At 39.3% G+C, this 20,066-nt stretch overlaps 1 protein-coding gene across 7 annotated transcripts in view; it reads right to left on the bottom strand.

Annotated features, from left to right (window-relative positions):
- The window catches only part of EHBP1 (EH domain binding protein 1), a 392,318-nt gene extending 372,252 nt beyond the window's left edge, over positions 1 to 20,066 (bottom strand). For all 7 annotated transcript variants that reach the window (XM_027865114.1, XM_027865118.1, XM_027865117.1 and 4 more), the window contains exons 1-2: positions 19,995 to 20,066; positions 18,868 to 19,263 (exon numbers count right to left, since the gene is read on the bottom strand). In XM_027865114.1, the coding sequence (XP_027720915.1) occupies positions 18,868 to 18,971 (104 nt within the window). In that variant the 5' untranslated portion in view covers positions 18,972 to 19,263; positions 19,995 to 20,066. The remainder of the gene's footprint in view (positions 1 to 18,867; positions 19,264 to 19,994) is intronic.

The following is a 20,066-nucleotide window of genomic DNA, read 5'->3' on the forward strand; positions in this document are numbered from 1 at the left end:
TCAAATTCAACCTCAGACACATAACACTTACTAGCTGTGTGACCCTGGGCAAGACACTTAACCCCACTGCCTAACCCAAAAAAAAAAAAAAAAACTATTTTGATTTTTATCATAGTCATATTCTCAAGGCTTGATTGGGCCAAGAGACTAATGGCTAGGCTAGTGACACCACTTCCTGTACAAAACAGCCATGAAGCACTATAGGTGCTCTCTGCCATGGATGGTGGACCACCAAAGGCAGGGAAGTTTCACTTAGCTAAATCCTCTCACAATATTCTCAATACATATGCTTTGTTGACTCTCCTTCCTTTCCTATGACTATGCAGATCTCCTTTGGTTAAATGTTTAATGAAATACTAGTATCTCATTTTGTTCAACTATGGAACATAAACCACCAAGAGAAGGGCTCAAGTCAGGCCTAACCCAGAACAACTCATATGAACTAAAACAAAGTAAGTTGAATCAGGAAAACAATAGGTACAATGACTACATCAAGGCAAACGGAAAGAACAGTAGCTGAAACTGAAAGTCCATAATTATAATGACTGAGCTTGGGCGCAAGAAAACGAGAAAATACATTCTTCCACGCAAAGGAGATTGAATATCGAGTCATGTTATTTCCCATAGAATATAAGCTCCTTGAGGGCAGCAATTGTTTCCCTTTTGTCTTGTCACCTCAGAATTTAGCACAGTGCCTACACCATAGTAGGCATTTAATAAATGCTTGTTGATTGACTGATATACTGTCAGTATCAGTTGATGTACTGGCTAGTTTTGCACAACTCTTTTCTTCTCTTTCTTTTGTTTGTCACAAGAAATAGCTGGGGGGATGGGGGCAGAGCCAAGATGGCAGGGTAAAAGCAGTGACTTGCTTGAGTTCTCCCCCAAACCCCTCCAAATACCTATAAAAAATGGCTCTAAACAAATTCTAAAGCAACAGAACCTACAAAAAGACAGAGTGAAACAAATTTCCAGTCAAAGACAGCCTGGATGGTTGATCAGAAAAGTATATAGCTCCAGGCTGGGAGAGGAACGTAGTTTGGTGTGGGCACACCAGCTGCAGCGACCCTGTAGCAGGCCTCAGAGGACTGAATCTTGGGCAGCTGTGGCAGTTTCCAGACTTCTCAACCCACGAACGCCAAAGACAACTTAGAAGGTCAGCGGGAAAAGTCTGTGACTGCGGTGGTGAAAGAGGAGCACAGGATCCCAGCCCCATTCCTTGGGGCGGCAGCTGCTTCCTGAGCTTCTGGCCCACAGACTGAGGGTGAATCGAGTGGCTGATCAGAGGGGGAGTGCAGGGATCTCTCTGCTGGTGCAGGATTCTCTTGCTTTGCCCTTGATTGGATCTGGGTCACAGTTCTGGGTGGTGGTCCTGGGGCTTGGTGGAGCTTGTAGTGGCTGTGGAGAGGAAACTCTCCTCACAGTTCCAAGACAGAAAAGAGTGCTCATAGACCAGAGCACAGGCCAGGAAAGGAGTAAACACCTTGCCCTTGATCATAGCACCTTGGAAGAACTGAAAATTTACAGGTGCCTAGAAGTATCTCTGAAAACAGCTGCACAAAACCCCTGAAGCTTGGGACAGTACATTCTCCACAATGGAAACAGACTTCTACCTTAACAAAGAGTCTATAACTCAAGTAACTGGCTGAGATCATGAGCAAGCAGTGCAAAAAGAGTCAGACTATATTATCTTACTTTGATGACAAAGAAGTTCAAAACATACAACCAGAAGAAGACAATGAAGCCAAAGCTCCTACATCCAAAGCCTCCAAGAAAAATATGAATTGGTCCCAGGCCATGGAAGAACTCAAAAAGGATTTTGAGAAGCAAGTAAGAGAAGTAGAGGAAAAACTGTGAGTGATGCTAAAGGAAACCCAAAAAAATACTGAAGAAAATAACACCTTAAAAAATAGCCTAACCCAAATGGCAAAAGAGGTCCAAAAAGCCAATGAGGAGAAGAATGCCCTGAAAAGCAAAATTGGCCAAATGGAAAAGGAAGTCCAAAAGCTTACTAAAGAAAATACTTCCTTAAAAATCAGAATGGAGAAACTGGAAACTGGGGACAATTTGAGAAATCAAAGCACTGTAACACTAATCCAAAGGAATGAAAAAACAGAAGAGAATGTGAAATATCTCACTGGAAAAACAACTGACCTGGAAAATAGATCCAGGAGAGAGAACTTAAAAATTATTGGACTATCTAAAAAACCACGATCAAAAAAAGAGCCTAGACATTATCTTTCAAGAAATTATCCGGGGCAGTGAGGTGGCACAGTAGATAGAGCACCAGCCCTGAAGTCAGGAGGAGCTGAGTTCAAATCCGGCCTCAGACCAAACACTTGACACTTAACTAGCTGTGTGACCTTGGGCAAGTCACTTAACCCCAATTGCCTAAAAAACAAACAAACAAACAAAAAAAGAAATTATCAAGGAAAACTGCCCTGATATTTTAGAATCAGAGGGCAAAATAGAAATTGAAAGCATCCACTGATCACCTCCTGAAAGAGATCCCCAAAGGAAAACTCCTAGGAATGTTGTAGCCAAATTCCAGAATTCCCAGGTCAAGGAGAAGATACTGCAAGCAGCCAGAAGGAAACAATTCAAGTACTGTGGAAACATAATCAGGATAACACAAGATTTAGCAGCTTCTACATTAAGGGTCCGCAGGGCATGGAGTATGATATTCCAGAGGGGGAGCTAGGACTACAACCTAGAATCACCTACCCAGCAAAACAGAGTATAATCCTTCAGGGTAAAAAATGGTCATTCAATGAAATAGGGGACTTTCAAGCATTCCTGAGGAAAAGACCAGAGCTGAAGAGAAAATATGACCTTCAAATACAAAACTCAAGCAAAACATGGAAGAAGTAAACAGGAAAGAGAAATCATAAGAGACTTATGAAGGTTGAACTGTTTACATTCCTGCAGGGAAAGATGATATTTGTAACTCATGAGTCCTTTGTCAGTATTAGGGTAGTGGGAGGGAAAAAAATTATATGTATGTATAGATAGACAGAAGGCCCAGGGTGAGTTGAAGATGAAAGGGTGATATCTGGAAAATAAAATTAAGGGGTAAGAGAGGATTATACTGGGAGAAGGAGAGAGGGAGAAGTAGAATGAGGTAAAATATCTCACATGAAACAGACAAGAAAAGGCTTTTACAGTGGAGCGGAAACGGGGGAAGGTGAGAGGGAATGAGTGAATCACATTCTCATAGGATTTGGCTTAAGGAGGGAATAACATACACAATGGGGTATGGAAATCTATCTTACCCTACAGGAAAATAAGGGGGGAAGGGAACAGGAGAGCAGGGGGTTGATAGAGGGGAGGGCAGATTGGGGGAGCGGGTAATCAGAAGCAAACATTTCTAAGGAGGGACAGGGTCAAAAGAGAGAGTAGAATAAATGGGGGGTAGGATAGGATGAAGGGAAATAAATTTAATTTTTCACAACAGGACTACTATGGAAGTGTTTTGTATGACTACATATCTATAACCTGTACCAAGATGCTTGCCTTTTTAATAAGGGTGGGTGGGGAGGGAGGGAGGGAGAAAATCTGTAACTCAAAGCTTGTAACTCAAAGCTTTAAAAACACATGTTAAAAAATAAATAAATAAATAAAGTTAAAAAAAGAAGAAATAGCTGAGGGGAAAGAAGGATGTATTTGGAAATGAAGGTGATACAAAAACAAAATATATCAACTTAAATTGTTTTTTAAGTTAATTAATCAATAAATATGGTCAGACCTACACTTTAGAAAAATCACTTTGGCAGCTATATAGAGGATAAGATTTGAGTGGAGGAAAACTTGAGGCAGGGAGACCAAATACGAGGCTATTGCAGGAATATAGGAAAGAAGAAAGCACATAAGGGCCTTGGAGATCGTCTAATCTCATGCTGTCAAACTCAAACAGAAATGGATCCCTACTGGCTACATATTGACTTGGATAACCACAAATTAACATTATCCATGTTGCAATGTATTTTTATTTTGTTAAACATTTCCCAATTACATTTTAATCTGATCCATTTCACATTTTAAATTCCATTCTAAATTCCACTTAATCTGATTTAATCTGATTAATCAAATCTCATCTTCTAAAAGAAGTCTTTTGTAATCTTTAACCACTCCAAGTCCCTTCCCTCTGAGATTACCTTCCATTTACACTGTATATATTTTGCAAGTGCATAAATATTTTCATGTTATCTCCCTGTTAGAATGTGAGCTCCTGGGCAGAAAGGACTGTATTCTTGCCTTTGTGAAACATAATGCTTGCTGAGTGACTTAAAGCCTTATCTCACATAAACTGTCCCTCTCACACTCCCAACTCTACATTCCAGCCAAACCAGGCAATTCCCTATACTTCCTGAACTGTTTCAAGTTTTTAATTCTAATATCCAAAGCATGTACTGGGGACTCAAAAAGATATATACATATACATACACATACCTGAGTAACATGACTGGGACATCTTATGGACTTAACTGGCAATAGAAACACACTTTTTTTTTATATTCTACTTTTAGACACTAGAGACAAATTCATCTATATAGCAAGTACAACCTACAGACATCTGCAAAAAAAAGTTCAGAAGGCAATAAAGGAGAGACAAAAATGTAAAGGAGCTGGAATTCAAAAGCAGTGACAGTTGGTTTGAAAGCTCCAAGAGGCTCTAGTGTCCTTAGAACCTGAGATTAGAAAGTAAAGATTCTCTTATTCTCATAGGATTGGGCTTAAGGAGGGAATAACATACACACCCAATTGGGTATGGAAATCTGTCTTACTCTACAGGAAAACAGGGGGAGAAGGGGACAAGAGAGCAAGGGAATGATAGAGAGGAAGGCAGATTGGGAAAGGGGGTAATCAGAAGCAAACACTTCTGAGGAGAGACAGCGTCAAAAGAAAGAATAGAATAAATGGGGGGGTGGGATAGGATTAAGGGAAATAGAGTGTGTTTTTCACAACATGACTACTACAGAAGTGTTTTGCATAACTGCACATGTATAACCTATAAGTTGCTTGCCTTTTCAATGAGGGTGGGTAGGGATGGATGAAGGGAGAAAATTTGGAACCCAAAATTTTAAAAACACATGTTTAAAACAAATGTTTTCACATGCAACTGGGAAATTAAAAAAAAAACAGGAAATGGGGTACAGAAATCTATCCTGCCCTACAGGAAAGTAGAAGGGGAAGGGGATAAGAGAAGGTGGGGAGAGATAGGAGGGAAGGCAGTCTAGGGGAAGGGATATTCAGAATGCATGCCATCTTGGGGTGGGGGGAGGGGCCGAGATGGGGTGAAAATTTGAAACTCAAAATCTTGTGGAAGTAAATGTTGAAAACTAAAAACAAATAAATTTTTTTAAAAAAATGAAAATAAAGAAAAAAAAAGTAAAGATTCTTCAGCAGACATTGAGGTCAACCGCCACCACCTAGATACTTGCAAATCCTCCTCCAAGACCAAAATCAGATGAAGACACTGGCAAGGTTCAAAAGATAAGCAGTTCACCTCCAAAGCCTTCCATGCTACTCTCACATCCTGAGCAGCAAACTGACTGACTCTCTTCACCTCAATGCCCACACAAGATAGAATCACAGATATAGAGAAAGTTGGAAGTGAGGTCACCTAATCCAACCCTATGATTTTGCAGATAAGTAAAGTGAGGTGAAGAGAGGTTAAGTGACTTGCCCAAAGTCAAACAAGCAGTTAAGCATTAGATCCTGAGTCACTCTTTTTCTACTTAGAGTAAATGCTACTTTCTAAGACAGCTAGGTGATACAGTTGACAGAGTACTGGCCATAATGTAGCAAAAGATAAGTGTTTTTGTTTCACCACACTGTTACATGGCTATCAATACTACAATAATAAGCTTACAGTAAAACAAGAAGGGAGCCAATGGGGTATTAGAAAGATGTACTCATGTAGCACTGAAAGGAGTCATGTGTCACAACCAGGCAGAAGCCTGGGGGCTTGAGTTCCATAAGATAGAAGCATAGATCTAAGCTAGAAGGGACCCCCAAAGGTCAATTAATCCTACCCTCTCATTTCACAAATGGGGAAAGTGAGGTTCAGGGATGTTAGTTAACTTACTCAACTGAGAGTACTCATTATTTCAGCTCTATTTACTACTTGTAGTGGATAGATAGTAATAGCTAACATTTGTATAGCATTTTAACTTTGCAAAGCACTTTATAAATATGTCATTTGTTCCTTACAACACGCCTATGAAATAGGTGCTATTATCATCCCCAATTTAAAGAAAACTGAGGCTGAGAGAATAAGTGATTTGTCTTGAGTTACACAGCTGATAAGTACTACAGGCAGGATTTAAACTCAAGTTCCTAACTCCAAGACTAGCATTCGATCTACTACTCTACCTGTCTACCTACCCGGACTTGAATTGAGAAAGATGAGTTTGAATCCTATGTGACTTACTAGTTGTGTGACACTGGGCCAGTCACCCTTTAGCCTCAGGCCCAGTTTTCTCATCTGTAAAATGAGGGCACTTGTCTAGATGGCCTCAAGATCCCCTCTCGCTCTCAACTATGATCCCGTGTCTTGGGGGTTGAAATTTATCTTTTCCAAACCTTCTATCTCCTCAACACCTAGCAGTACTCTTCACAAAATTAAATGCTTACTGTATTTATATGTGATGGTCAAACAACTCTATACTTAGAATAGCAAAGGGTAACTGACTTGCCCAAGGTCACACAGCAAAATCAGGAGTTAGAGTCAGATCTCCTGACAGAGTCTTTGTGTAGGCCACAACATCTCTAAACAAGTATCAAATTTGAAAGTGCACTTACAGAGGTTAAGAATAATAACAAAATACCAATAATCACAGTGATAATCTGGTATTAGAGAAGCAAAGGATACAGACAATTATCCTTAGGGATATGTCAAAAGGGAAAAAAATTTTCAAAACAAACAAAAGATAATTCCTTCACTACTGATATTACTGCCAAAAAATCACTTCCTTTCAAAAGAATCACAGAATGTAAGAATGATATGGGATCATAGTCTAACCCCCTCATATCACAGAGGACGAAACTGTAAAATAAGATTAGACTAGACAGCTCTTAAAGTTCCTTCCACTCTAAATCCATAACGTGTATGAACTATAAACTTACCAAAGATCATAGAACTAATTAATGGCAACTGAAACTAGGACTCAGGTATCTTCACTCAGTCCAGTGCTTTCCTCTACACTTTCCTCTGTCTCCTTAACAGATTTACTTCAAGGCACATTCTCACTAAGATTGCAAAAGTATTCAAAGTTCACAATGATTTGTATAAAATGTTTCAAACATGTTTTTTAAATGATGGGTAACTTGAACGCAACATCACTTAAAAGGGGGAGAGGAAATGTGAATGGTATAAAGAACCAGCATTGAAGTCACCAAAAGATAGATTCAAGTCCTGCCTCTGACACATTAGTTTTATAACCATCACAAGTCACTAACACAACAGTGCCAATCTATATCAGTGGAGGGAGCTTCCACCACAGGAGGTCCCCACACCAATAAAATCACAGGTCCAGATGAAAACTATTATGAAGAGAAATCATTTTTAAAAAATATTTATTAACTTTGGCAAGTAAATATGCAATAATGTTAATACATTTGTCATATTTAAAAGGAGCGTTTTGGTACAGAAAATACAAAGATACCAAGAAACTGAACAAATGTTCAAAATGTCAAAGAGAAAAAAAAATGTCAAAGAGAATTAATTCACATTAAAGACTCCAAGTTGGGGTTAAAGGTTATTGATTTACAGGGTATTTGTGAACAATGTAAATAAATCCCTAAGATACTAAGGCAGCATTTAGTTGATATTTTCCCAACAGAAAATAACTATTTAGGCCAAGTACTTGTAATTAAGTTTCTCTTAACAGAAATATCAAAAGATATTTAGTACTTAACAAATAAAACACATTCCCTGGAGTAGTATGGAAAAAAAACTGAATTTGAAGTTAAGAGACCATACTCAGGGGCAGCTAGGTGGTAGCAGTGGATAGAGCACTGGCCCTGGATTCAGGAAGACCTGAGTTCAAACCCGGCCTCAGATACATAACACTTACTAGCTGTGTGACCCTGGGTAAGTCACTTAATCCCATTGCCTAGCACAAAAAAAAAAAAAAAAAAAAAGAGAGACCATACTCAGTCCTGACCTCACTAGGGAGATCCAGACCACGATCTCCAACTCCCTACAGCAATCTGATTTTTTTTATTACTCAATAACACCAATGTTCTTTCAGTCTCCCACATTTAAAATGCTGTTTTTGTTGTCATTTTCTTGTCCTTCACCTTTCATATACAAATCTATTACCAAATTCTCTCAATTTAACACCATAGAATCTCTGCCAATCCTTTCTTTTCTCTATAGGCTGACTGCAACAGTCACCTTACAAAGACTTTTCTCATTTGCTTTCAGTCCCTTCTAAACTAGCATTACAAAATGGCACATTACAAGAATGTTGCAGATTTAATTTACCTAGATTTTAACATCTTGCCCAGATTCTATTCTAGGCAAAGCCTCTCAATCAACAAGCAAGTGTTAGGTACTGCGCTAGGCACTAGAGACACAAAGACAGTAACAGAACCATTCCGGCTCTCAAGGAGCTTTTAGTCCTGACAGTCTTGTGATAAGATAAGAGATATGGGCTAGATAATATTACACTCAGATTATTTCAAAATTGGTTGATGACCAGACCCAAAGAGTGGTCATTAATGGGAAGAACTCTATCCTCCAGTGAGGTGCCTCTGGGATCTGTGTTTGGACCTGTACTATTTAACATTTTATCAATAATTTGGTTAAAAGTATGGATAGTATGTTCTAACAAATTTGCAAGTAAAACAAAGCTAAATGACAGGGTTAAGATCCAAAAAGATACTGATACACTAGATCGTTGGCCTGAATCAAATAAAATAAGATTTAAGGGTGATAAATGTAAAATCTTAAACTTGGGTTCAAAAAATCAGTTTCACAACCATAAAATGGAAAATGTTTGGTTAAATAACAGTTCACTTGAAGAAAGGGCTGAGGGTTTGAGTAAACTGCAAGCTCGATATGAGTCAACAATGTGATACGGCAACCAAAAAAGCTGATGCAACCTTGGACTAAATTAACTGACACACAGGACTTTAGGTCCAACTTCATTCTGGCTCTGGTCAGACTATATCTAGAGTACTAAGCTCACCACTGCACACATTTTAAGAAGTACATTAACTAAAAAGTTAGAGGTGGGGGCAGGAAGCAGGGCAGATAACAGAAATGGTAAAAGAGCTCAAGATCATTCCATATGAAGATCAGTTAAAGGAACTGGCAATGTCTACCTTGAAGAAGCACAGTGATTGGAACACAGTAGGCACTTAATAAATGCCTACTGAACCAAATTAAGTTAAATTGAGGGAGCATGATAGGTGTTTTCAAGTATTTGGAGGGCTGCCAGAGGAAGTATTAGATTTATTTTGCTTGGCCCCAGAGCCCAGAACTACAACCAATGAGTAGAAGGTGCCAAGGGGCACTTGATACATTGATAAATTTCCTAAAAATTAAAACTATCCAAAAGTGGAATGGGCTACTTTCAAAAATGGTGCCTACTGGACATTTTCAATTGTCAACAGAACTCAAAACCTTCCCTTTTTCCAAACTTCCCCATCTTTCTAACCAAATAGGTTGGCAATCTTGGCATCATTCTCAGCTCTTCACTTTGCCTCATCTTCTATATCTAATCATTAATAAACTGAATCTCCCTTCAATGCTTCTCTTACCTTTCCCTTCTCTCCAGTCACATGCCCACCACCCTAGCTCAGGCCTTCATTACCTCTTGCCTACTATTGCAAGAAAGAGGCTTTTAATTGGTCTCCGTTTACACAGTTTTACACCCCTCTATCTCTGTATCTTCCATACAGCTTCAAATTAATATTCTGAAAGCACATGCCAGACCATGTCAGACTCCTGCTCAAGAAGCTTCAGTGGCTCCCTCTTGCCTCTAGAGTGATAAATGCAAACACCTATTTGACATTTAAAGCCTTTTAACTAGGCTTCACATATAGCTCTAAGAGCCTACCTCTCTTAGTTTATTTAATATTGCTCTCCTTCACACACTACATAGTCTAATGAAACTGGATTATTTGCTAGTAACACACTACAGATGACATTCCATCTCTCACATCTGTGCTTTTCCCCAAACCTTCTCTCATTCCTGGAAAGTACTCTTCATAGAATCATGAGATTCTTTCAAGGCTTAGTTCAAGTGCTACCTACTACAAAAAACTAATTCTAATCTAATTCCTGCCCTTGCCACAGTTTCTAGTGCCCTCTACCCAGAAATTACCTTGTATTCACTATTTCATTTTGTATTTATATATCTGTGTACATGCTCTTACTCCCCCCAAAGAATATAAGTTCCTTGGAGGAAAAGACTGTTTTGTTTTTTATTTTGTATAGTCAGCACCTAGGCACAGGGTCCCACACTCCCTAGGTACTTAATACATGTTTGCCAAAAATGAATGAATGAATAAGTAGATTCTCCCTCACTGGAAGTCTTTGAACAAAGGCTGAATGACCATTTGTTGGCTACGTTATAGAGGAGATTCTCTTGGGAGTACGAGTTGTACAGTTTATATGCCAATCCTAGTACTATTCCAAACCCATCACAAAAGCTTGAGTAAGTCACTTCCCTTCTCCAGGTCTAAATTTCTTCATCTGCAAAATTAGGGTGTAGAGCACCAGGATCTTTAAAATCCTTTCCAGCTCTAAATGTATATAATTCTTTTATTCCACTTGTTTAAAAAAAATCCTCAAAAATTCATTTCTGAAGAGTAAAAATAGGTACTTTGGAAGAGTAGACTCTTGAAAGATCACAATGACATCTTAACAATCCAATAATCTTTTTTTTTAAGCCCTCATTCTCCATGCACTATATGTGACATTCAACCATCCACTTATTCTTGAAAATCCTCCCTTATTTTCCTTGATATATTCATTATTCTGGCTTTCCTCCTCTTAATCACTCCTTATCTCATTTTCTTCTGCCTTTTGTCACATCATACCCCCAAAACCCTGATGCTCCTGAATGTTCATTCTTTCATTTCTTTAACTTTCTTCCTCTCTCCTTACTTCTAGGAAATTTTAACTCCTGCCAGTTTTTACTATCACCACTATGTAAACCATTCCAATCAATTCCCAATTTAGAGTTGGAAAGGACCCAAGAGATAATCTAACCCAGTAAGTTTATTTTCCAAATGTTAAGACTTGTCCAAGATGACAAAGACCACATGTAAAAGGTCTAGGATTCAAACATAGGTCCTTTAACTCCAAATCTACGGCTCTTTGCCCTACACAGGCTGCTTCCTAAAACCACCTCTAGCCTTGAACTCTCCTCTCAAATTTCCAAGTGCCTTTTGGATATTTCCACTTAAACGTTTTTGCCACTTCCTCAAACTCAACATATCTAAAAACAAGCTCACTTTTCCCCACCAAAACACAACAACCAGCTCCTCTTCTTGGCTTATCTACTTCTGTTAAGGGCACTATAATTCACTGAGTTACCCAAGCTTGCAACCTGGGAGTCTTTGAGTCTTCCTTCTCCATTTCCTTTTTCCCTACTCTTTTTATTTTTTCAACAATTCCTATCAATTTTTCCTTCATGTTTCTCATGTCCACCTCCCTTCCTTTCCATTCCCACTGCCACTACCCTAAATCTAGTTCCCCTTACTTCCTGACTGTACTACTATAATAGCCACCTTTTGGCCTCTCTGAGTTACAGATGTCCCATCCTCCAAACCACTGTCAGGGCTTCAAATCCCAGTTGTGACACTGTGTGACCTTGGGCAAATCATTTCACCTCTTCAGGCCTCATATTCCTCATCTGTAAAATGACTGAGATGGACTATATGACCTCTGAGGTCCCTTTTATGTCTAAATCTATGATACCCTGATTCTGAGATCACCACTAGGATTGTGTCACGTCCCTGATGGTTCCCCACTGCCTATAGCTCAAGTCCCCAAAGAGCTGGTAACGATAAATCCATGCTTTCACATAATGATTCTTGGTACCTGCTGCCATTTCACTGCATAGCTGACAGGACGCATCTGATAGCTACCAAAAGTCTCCTTCCTTATAGTTTACAAGTAGTTACCTTCTCTCATGATTCCATGGTTGGCTACTGTCTTCTATCCAGTTAGTTCAAAGTTTAGGTGTAAGAAGAAGTAATTCTTCCCCCACATCCCCAACCACCATCCCCCCCTCAAAAAAATAGGGTTCCAAGCCTAACAAATTAAGTCCAAGAATCTTAACCAAAGGAACTCCATAACTTAAATTTCCAGTCAGGCAAGGATTATTTCACTTTCATATTTTATCCTATTATCCTATATTATCCTACAGGGACTGGAACACAAAAGGCACTTAACAAATATTTGTTAATTGGTTACTTCCCCACCTTCATGATTTCTTTCTTCCTATCTCCAACACAGTTTGCATTCATTTTAAATGCCCACTCATTTCTGAGCCTATCCAAATTCTACTCCTTCAACAAAGCTTTCCCTGAACATTGCAGTGTTGTTGACCACACTTCCCTCCAAACTACTAGAGCACTCATGGTGGACACAGAGCTAGTGTTGGGAACCAGGAAGACCTTGGTTCAAGTCCAATTTATGATAAATATTAGTTGTGTGACCCTGGGTAAAGCACTCTCAGTAACTCAGGTAACTAAGGCTATGAATTGCAGAAAAGGCTCTAACCTGCACTGTTACAGTTTCTTTATCCAGGAGTTCCCCATATCAATGAACTCACAGGTATAGTTCCTCCCTTAAAGGCTGGCAAATTAATCATGTATGGCTTTGGGACAGTTCTTGCCTTGTCTTGAACTATGTACTTACTGGTGACATCTTCAGTTATTTAACTTTTTATGTGTTTCTATCTCCCCAACTAAACATAAGCTTTTAAAGGCCAGGAACTATGACTTACATTTCTTTGCATAATCCTAGACACAGTGCTTTGCACACCCTGGGTGCTCAAGAAAGATTGGTTGACTGTTACATAGGAAAAAATTCCTCTCTAAAGTTACAAATAGCCTTTTTTTTTTTGGTATGGAGAAGAAAGTTAAATTAAAAAGAATTTTTAAATAACAAAAGAACTTTAGGAACAAAATAATTATATTATCTTTCTAGGACAAGCTCATAGTACAGGTCTTTGAAATTTTCTTTCAGTCCTAACATCATTATAAGGAACAGAAGTACTGCTTTATCTACATAAGGTGAACAACCACAGAAAAGTAACTTTTAAGTCATTTAGAAACTTAAAATAATCCTATGAAAACCTCATCTAAAGTGTATTTGCTTTCTATTCATACTACTAATATTCTAACCATATCTGACCTACAGTCATAGGATCTCTAAACACTTGTACATTTATGGAGAGATTGATTAGTGCAGGAGAAAGTTCTCAGAAAGCAGAAACATACAACTACAAATGAAAATAAGAAGTAATAGATGCAGGGAAGGAACAGATTTTACTGGAGAAATGGATGCACAACTCCTATTACTCCCTACCATCTTCAGGAAATCAGGGCTTAATTCCACATGCCTAACAAATAAGGAAGAGATTTACCTGGTGACAGTAGTGAAAGCAAAGATGGCATAGCCTACAAACCTCTGTATTCTCCTAACCTGATCATAGTCATCTGAAGAGTAACAAGAGTAAGAGACAAGTAACAGCTATTAAAAAAAATCTACTAGAAAGGGGTGGGCAATGAAACCTTACTTTCATTCTTTTTGGTTAACTAGAAGTCTCACACTCTCAGAAAACAAACATCCTGAGACACCACAAATCTAGAATTGTCCAAGGCTAAAACCTATTGCAAATGTGAACCTGAATTCAAAAGAAAAAAGACTTTAAGAAGTTTTTCCTTACCAAGAAGTAGCTGGAGTTGAGGAAAGAGTATGAAAGAGAATCAGGAAGAGAAAACACAAGAGCTGAGATTAGGGTTTACACACTGGAAAAGCCAAGACTCGGTTCTTCAGAGAATGCATTAGTTTATGAAAGTATAAAGCCACTCTCTCTACATCCTTTGATGAAGCTAACAGAGCAAAGGTATACTTGGTTTCACTAATATCCTAGATCCAAAAGAAGCTGATTTTCCTAACACTCTACTTTCATCCTATTCTGTCAGTCACATCCTGACTTTCCTTGCTTGGCTCAAATTCTGTTGTCCTTAGAAAAGAACGTGTTAGTGACAGCATCCTTCCCATTGAAATGCCCCTTCCCCTTAGGAAAGAAACACACTGACTCCTACTACCTTCCTGTGGGTCAAGGCTAAAATACCTAAACTCTTCTGAATCCCATGCTATATGCTGTCTGCGTTGCTTTGATTTCAGAATATAGGCAGCAAGTTTGTACATCCTGAAGTTTGAGGTCAAGACTATACAGCACCCCTAAAAGCATCTCACTTCCCAAAAAATGCAGAGCACACTCTCAAAAAGAATGTTGCCTGATCTTTTTCAGTTTCCTCAACTGTATATAATATATATAATAATTATATAATGTATATTATATGTATATAATAGCACCTCCCTATTAGGGTTGTTGTGAGGATTAAATAAGATACTATTCGTAAAGCACTTAGTTATCACAGTGCCTGGAACACAGTAGGCACTTGATAAATGCTTATTTTCCTTCCTTCTTCCCTTTTTTAATAGGTTGCCTCTCTCTTTTCATCAAACCACCTTTTCTTATTTTCTAACCTACCCCAGTTATTCCATTCATCTTCATAAAATCATAGAATGTAAGAGTCAGAAAGGACCTTATGGGTCCTTTAGTCCAAAATAGAGGCCTAACCAAGATTTCCTTCTACAAAATCTTCAACAAGTAGCCATAAGGACCAAAGGGGAACTCACTGGCTCTGAAACAGCCCATTCCTAAGTAAGCCTAAATCGTCCTCTCCGAAACTCCCCATCCCGGCACCTAATCCTCCCCCGTGGGGCCAAATCAACCAAGTCTAATCCTCTTCCATAGGACAGCTTTCATGTGTCCCCTACATCTTCTCTTCTCCTGGCTAGGCATGCCCAGCTCCTATAACCAAGGTTCTTCAGTGCTCTCAACATCTTCATCATCAACTTCTGGACCTGCTCCAGGATTTCTCTGCCTTCTCTAAATTCTGAGGTCCTTCTGAACCAAACATAATCGGGATAAGGCCAAACTAGAGATGAGTATAGCAGATCATTTACTTCTGGAACACAATGCATCACTTTTAATGTAGCCTATGATAGCATTAGCTATTCGCCTGCTACGTCTTCTTTTTTTTTTTGCCCAAGGTCACACAGCTAGTATATGTCAAGTGTTTGGTCTGAGGCCAGATTTGAACTCAGATCCTCCCGACTTCAGGGCCGGTGCTCTATCCACTGCGCCACCTAGCTGCCTCCCACGTCTTCTCTTGAGCTATTCATTCCCTACTTTCTTTTTCTGATACAGGGAAATGAGCACTAACTCTGGAATCAAAGGACTTGGGTTCAAATTCTGCAATACACTTACTTGTGTGACCTTGGCTAAATTATTTAACCTCCCCTGGCCTTTAGTTTCCTCATCTGTAAAATGGGGGCGGGGAGGTAATGCAGTAGATAGATTGCTAGGCCTACAGTCAGAAAGACCTGAGTTCAAATCCAGCCTCAGACACTCACTAGCTGGGCGACTCTGGGCAAGTCATTTAACCTGTGGTTGCCTCAATTTCCTCATCTATAAAATGGGGATAATAATAGCACCTACCTCCCAGGATTATCGTCAGGATCAAATGAAATAATTATAAAGCACTTAGCACAGTGTCTGGCACATAGGAAACGCTATATGAATGTTCGCTATTATTACTGTGATTAAACAAGGGGGAAGACCTCATGGTCTCTGAGGTCTCTCTCAGCTCTAGATCCATAATTCTATGACATCTCTGTCTTTTCATTACGGAGAAATTTTTGTCGTAAAAACAAAAATTTGAACAGGATTGTAGGTGACACGTCAGTCTTAGGAAATTGCAGTTTAGATCCCAATTATCTACTTTCATTTCCTATAATGTCTATTTTTTTTCCCTATAGCTACAGTTTCTGAAGACCTGGAAAAATCCTCATAACAAAAGTCCTTGGCACTGCCAAATGGTTCAACATTAGAAATGGATATGGTTTTATCAGTGGAAGAAGCATTAAAGATGTATTGGCACCTGCTTCATTGCTCCACCCTAACAATCGTGGATTTCAGGCAATGGAAACCGTCTATGTGCCTCCCCCATCAGAATACAAGCTCCTTGAAAGCAGGGATTGTTTGTTTTTCTGTTAGTATCCACAGTGCTTTGCACAAAATAAGCATTAAATAATTTTTTTTGATTCACTGATTCATTCTTCATTCTTATCATCCATTGCGCTATATTAGCATCTATTTAATTTCTTTAAAAAGTCATGGTTCCTCTAAATCCATTTTATTTTCTCCTGTAAGTTCCCTTGAGAAGAAGAAACCATGTCTTTGGGATATAGAACAGAAAAGAACCACATAGTACAGGAAATGGGAAAGGGAGTCAGGACCTAATCTGCAATTACCCTACGACCACATGTGACAACTAGAATATTGATTGAATACCATTACAACAAAAAGTTCTATATAATGAAAAGACTTCTACGTCCCAGCTAACAACAACCCACTTGCCCAGTTTTGCTACAATATAATTTTAGCATAGACAAATTTTCGTATGGTCCCTATGGAGGCAATATAAAAGGATTTGATCAGAGTAGACTTGATTCTCAATTAGTGCTCTTCTACTTAAAGCAAACATGTTACATAAAACATATATGCACACAATCAAAACAATCTGGAGGCAAAGTTTCTCTTGTATGACTGGGCAATTACTTGATCTTTCTGGACCTCAGTTTCCTCATTTGTAAAATAAGAGAGCTAGACCAGATAATCTCTAAGGTTCCTTTCAGCTCTAAATTCCATGATCCTATGAGAATGCAATCAGGATTCTACTTTGCTAAATCTTCCAAAGATTATCCTGGATAGAACAAATAGGACTTAAAATGCCTTCAAAGGACTATACTGTTCCTCTCCAAGTATCAATTCATTCCTTGCAAAATTTATTACACATACTGAAGATGTAATATTAAGGATTTCTTACACACATAACTAATACCTTTCCCCTTATTTTACAAGTAAGGTTTCACTTGAAAATATCAACTAACAAGAAATTCAATATTTCTTTAATAAAGAAAAGTACCTTATATAGTTCTGTCCCCTCTTTAACCAAAAAAAGACAAAGAAAATCAAATACAAACACTTTCTACTTTTTAAAATGGGTTTAAAACTATCCTTCTATTTGTTCTAATTCAACACTAATACCAGAAGCTTTTAAAACATGTTTTGATAAGAGACATTTAGAATTCTCATGATCACACACTACAACTCTGATTCTTTAGTCCTATATGTGACAGGCCAAACTCAAAAGATATGGGTCATGTGACCTGATTGTACCTTAGAGGTCTCATTTACTAGACTCAAAAAAGTAAAGATCCTTCCCAAAACCATTCCTTTTACAAATAAAGATACTTCCAAAAGCATTCCTTTTACTAGACTTAAGTACAGTGAAATTCTCAAGCAGGATGGCTCTGGTCTTGGCAACTAACCTCATGAGTTTACATACCATTCAAGAAAATTGTCCCAAGGCTATTTGCAAACTGGCAACCAACAACAACTAAAAAAAAAAAAAGATTCAGTGACTCAAGAAGAATCACTTTATATTTTTGTTGGAATTCCACTTCAGAAATGTAAATATTTTAAAGATAACTGCTCTGAGTATGTTTCCAAGTGCTGAGCTGAATTATAGAAACATTTGGTAACTGAATATTTACTGTATTAAATTGTTATAACACTAACCCATTAACTAAAAATGTTTTCTTCCTATATTCTTTATGCAATACATTGCATAATACTGTTTAAGATATTAAATACAAAATCTTCAAAAGGGCAATAACATGATAATGGGTTAAGGACAGCTTTAAGTAACTGTTTATAATGGAAGAAATAATTTATAAGTGTCAACTGTACAAGCATTATAAATACTAAATATCAAAAGTGCATGAGTTATTTTTTTTGTTTCATAATGTGCTATAAAAAAGAATACTGCACAGAAGTCAGAGTCCTAGTGAACTATAAATTCTTTTAAAGTAAAGCTGCTTAATCATAGTAATAAATGAAAAATCAAAAGGGAACTGTGTTTTACAGTTGACTTTTTCTCTCACATAATATGTATTTAGTTGTATTCTAGGCAATAAGAAGTATGCCCTGAAGTTTACTTTGCTGAAAAGGAAAGATGCAAATCAGGGACTAGTGCACAGCTAATTGCTTCCTCCAGTCTGGCCAAGAAATGTGTCCCATTGGGCAATTAAAACATGACACAGTTGCCTAAGCAAATAACAAATCCATGTCTAAGGTTATAAATTCCAATATTTTCCTATTTACACAAGGAAGAATACCTCATCTTTAAGGAAGATTATTTACCCTGAACAAAAAAGATTATCACCAACCCACAGAAATTCTACTTTTCCTTGCACGGTCATTAATTTTTCATTAGAAAATCCTGTCTTCCTTTGAAAATACAAATTAAGTTATCCCAGTCCTGCTAAGAACCTTAAGGTCCAAATCTGCTAAACCTACAATATGATGCCACAGTAATAACCTTATGAGCATCATGGAACACAATAATTAAAACCCACAGTGCACACTCCTGAACTTACTGGCACCCCACCCAGCTGCTTAGACACAGAAAGGGAAAAGTGCTATCCGAACCGGGAGTTGTTCGGCTGTACCCATCCAGCCATCAGGCACTACATACCACTTCTTAGTGCACTCAACCATAAGTTCCTGGTAGGAGGCCACAAACTGGAACTTTGAGGCATGTTTTCCAACACGCTGCAGTCTCTTCCAAACTGAAGCCATGATGATAGCACACAGTAACACCTCTAAGAGAGCAATGCAGCAGCTTTAAGAGAGCACAGTATCCAAAGCTAGGAAGCTCTGTTTTCTAAGTCTGTATTTTGAAAAGTGAATTATAACTTGAAACGATGTTGAGGGTCCATGATTCTTCTCCCTGTTGCACAGGGTAAATCCCACCTTAGATGAATGGCACAGCCAGCAACATGATACACATGACTGTATGAGTGAGAGGAGTTTCCCTCATGGAGACATCATCATTCCTCCTCATGGGCTCTATGATGTGTAATCTGTAGGACTGGAAAGCAAAACAAAGACAAAAAAAAAATGATGAAAGAAAATAAGGGAAGGTAGAGGTGAGAATAGGTATTCAATATTTGTTGATTTTGCAACTGACATCGTCCTAGCCCTTCATGTTTTGTTTTTTTTAAATATGCCCTAGCTGAAAGCCAAAGATACCAACGGTGGAAGACAGGAATACAGTCGTATCAGAGGGTTACTGAGCAACATCTACACATAGACACCAGCGAGCCAACCCCAACCCCGAGAGAGACAAGTCGCGGCCAAACCACCCTAAGGGCAAGCCCGAGCCGGGAAGCCCAGAAGAGGCCGCTTCGCGTTGGGGCCTCGGCGGCCGCCCCCCACCCAAAAGAGTAAAGGGGGAGGGGGGGGTTTAAAATGAACTCTTTGTGTCTTTCTGGCAATAATTAATCGTGTCACCGGCTCACTCCCAGAATAAGGGCTTGGACGAAACTAAGGAAGAGAGGGGCGAGGCAGGGAGGAGGCAAAGGGAGGGCAGGGTCCCAGGTCCGGCGCCCACCGCGGGCTCTCGCCCCCAGCCTCGGCGTGACGGCGTAACAGAGGGGAGCGGATACTCCCTTCGCCTCCAGCGGCAGAGAAGGGCCGGGGGCGGCGGCAGGAAGGGGGCCAGGCCGGGCCGGGCAGCTCCGGGCACTCCAGCCGCCTCGGGCCCCGGGCCCGCCCGCAGTCCCTGTCACCCCGAGGGGCACGTCCCGCCCCTCCTCACACCTCTGGTCCCGCCGCGCCTGCGCTGCCGGCTCCGGCTCCAGCTTCGGCTCGGGCCCCGCTCCCTCCTCAGCG

Source organism: Vombatus ursinus, unplaced genomic scaffold (assembly GCF_900497805.2).
Source record: "Vombatus ursinus unplaced genomic scaffold, bare-nosed wombat genome assembly UNPS02014778.1, whole genome shotgun sequence".
NCBI classification, from domain to species: Eukaryota; Metazoa; Chordata; class Mammalia; order Diprotodontia; family Vombatidae; genus Vombatus; species Vombatus ursinus.